Source organism: Triticum aestivum, chromosome 4D, assembly GCF_018294505.1.
Source record: "Triticum aestivum cultivar Chinese Spring chromosome 4D, IWGSC CS RefSeq v2.1, whole genome shotgun sequence".
Lineage (NCBI taxonomy): Eukaryota > Viridiplantae > Streptophyta > Magnoliopsida > Poales > Poaceae > Triticum > Triticum aestivum.
Genome location: NC_057805.1, coordinates 484,739,547 through 484,742,107, shown reverse-complemented (window position 1 = coordinate 484,742,107; position 2,561 = coordinate 484,739,547). Strand labels below are relative to the sequence as shown.

The following is a 2,561-nucleotide window of genomic DNA, read 5'->3' as shown; positions in this document are numbered from 1 at the left end:
GATGCCGGACATGGGCGCATACCTTTGCATGCCCTCTTTTGCGTAATGAACTTCGCTTTTATTCGCGCGCAAACTGTTTGTCATTTGAATTTGAACTTGTTTGTGAGGCCCTATGACAAATTTCAGATTTGCAGTTTTTCTGTTTTGCGGGTCGTTGCGCTATTGCCCGAGCAAAACCCGCATAGCCGACCCGTAAAAAAGCATATTCCGCGAATATACTTTTTTACGGGTCCGTTCGGAGGGTCTGCATCTGTGCTAGCCCTCGCCGGCGCGCAAAAGCGGTTTTGCACGAACTGCAAACGCGTTTTGCGGGCCGGCGTTTTGCGGGGTTTGCTAGAATTGCTCTTAGTTTCGTCCAAAAGAGCCCAAAGTAGCTAATACGCACTACATTTCGAAATAATGCCAAAAAACCTATGCGCATTACATAGAGGAACGGAGGGAGTAACTGCTTGGGGAATACCACAATACCAATTGGTGTAGCAAAACCAATCATACTCGCCAATGTCATTGCCTCTTGAACAACTCCAGCTCCGCTGGCGCCGCTAGCCCCCTCATCTCTCCGGCGAGGTCGACGCCGAACAGCCTCACGACACGGGCTTGTTCTCCTTTGCCCGTCTCCACCACCGGCGGCGGCGGTGACGCCGACGCGCCGCTGTTCACCGTCGTGGTCTTCTTGTAGTCGATGTAGAACTGCTTCTCGTGGCCGTACTCTGAGCAGGAGAACACGACGACGTCGCCGGCGACGAGGCCCTTCTCCCGGACGAAGCGGCTCCAGCCCTTGGTGAGCACGTAGCTCTGGCTGCTGTTCCAGTACGAGTACCTGAACCGCCACACCTTCCCCTGGCCATCCTCGAAGTTCAGCAGCACGGCCTTGTCAGCGGTGGTCGTTGTCTCCGGCGCGCGCTTCAGGGGGATGTGCTTCTCGGCGTGCTGCTTCGGCAACACGATGCGATTCAGCTTGCCGACGTCGCTCGGCGTCAGCACCTTCTCGAAGAGGGGCTCCCTCGCCCACGACGGCGTCGGCTCCGCGCGCCCCCCAATGCCGCGGCCGCGGCGCAGGCCCCGGCGGAGCTCGTCGGAGTAGGTGTGCTTCCGGAGCATGTCGACGATCTCGGCCTTGGAGTGCGCCGCCAGGAAGGCGAGCTCCGTCGACCCGGCCGTGCGCGGGAAGTTGGTGGCGGCGTCGAGGCCGCGGTAGCGGAGCGCGGCCACGTTGTAGGCGCGCGCCGCGGCGTCCTCGTCGGGGAACGTGCCGATCCAGACGCGCGCGTGGCGATCGTAGATCTGGGCGCCCCACCGCCCGTTGGGCTGCGGCACCACGCCCTTGAACCGCGACGACGCCGACTGCGCCGATGCCGACGCCGAGCGCGAGGTCACGGCCTCGTCGGGGATGGCGACAGGCAGGCCCAGCGTCGTCGGCAGCCGGCCGGCGGCACCCGACTCGGTCGTGGCCGTGGACGCGCCGGAAGAGTGCTCCGGCGTGGAGCTCAGGATCTGCAGTCCCATGGACTGTTGCTTTTCTGTGGCTTGGCATCTGCCCTTTGGAGGGACGTCCCTTTGGAGTGTGTGTATGGGCCAGTTCTTTTCGGCCATGATTCTCCCTTTGGAGTGTGTGTATGGGCCAGTTCTTTTCGGCCATGATTCTGGTGCCAAATTTGACAAATTTAACCTATAGACGAAATCAAATCACAGAATGAACTATCCGTGAAACTATTTCACGCGGCTGACCTTTTTGTGCGACGCCCGACACGAAGGCGCCACACTACATTGTGCAACGCCTCACAGATAGGCGCTACACGACTAGCGTCGCACCCGTGTGATCAGAAAATTACTAAGTCAGTGTGCAGCGCCTGAGAGCTAGGTGCCACACTATACAGTGTAGCGCCTAGCTCCTAGGCGTTGCACTAGTGCTGCGCCTAGCTCCCAGGCGTTGCACTAGTGCAGCGCCTGAGAGCTAGGCGCCACGGGTCAGCCGCGTGAAATAGTTTCACGGACAGTTCATTCTGTGATTTGATTTCGTTTATAGGTCAAATTTGTCAAATTTGCCGATTCTGGTAATCTGCCCGGAGAATCAACCGCTGATAAAATCCGCCGTCTAGTTCTTTTCTGAGATTTCAGCCTATAATTGTTGTATGAGTTGTGTGATGAAATGTCTCTAACAGCCATAGATTGAAACTGAGTGTTGAATTGCTAACACTTATTATTTCAGACAGTTTCACGTCTAATATGAACACGAAAACAAATATCATAAAGTGTTTAACATTGCAATTTAAAAGCAGGTTACAAATATCACAAAGTGCTTAATAATGCAACTTAAAAGCGAGTTGATTGGGGACGAATGAGTGGGGCGGTTACGAACGCAAGCCTCTCTGGATCGAGCGTTTTGGGCCTTTTTCGGTCTGGCCCGAGTGGCATTTACGTTCTAAATACATTGTCCAATAGGGGTACTTGCTGAAAACGAAACATTTTCCTTTGAGGGATTGCCTAGAATCGCCTTTCGACGATTCTAGATTGCGCTGTGATTCTGGGTTGATTCTAGACAATCTCTGGGGCAGAGCCGA

General features: G+C 55.5%; 1 protein-coding gene across 1 annotated transcript; it reads right to left on the bottom strand.

The window, feature by feature from the left end:
• Window positions 1-329: 329 nt before the first annotated feature.
• Window positions 330-1,793, bottom strand: LOC123100471 (AP2/ERF and B3 domain-containing protein Os01g0141000). Its single transcript, XM_044522400.1, has one exon. It carries the CDS (start codon window positions 1,591-1,593, stop codon window positions 505-507), a length of 1,089 nt encoding a protein of 362 aa, XP_044378335.1. The 5' UTR covers window positions 1,594-1,793; the 3' UTR covers window positions 330-504.
• Window positions 1,794-2,561: the final 768 nt, after the last annotated feature.

Bases quoted from the DNA above. Each gene is read 5' to 3' on its own strand.
- LOC123100471 (XM_044522400.1), bottom strand. From the start codon at position 1,593: ATGGCCGAAAAGAACTGGCCCATACACACACTCCAAAGGGACGTCCCT.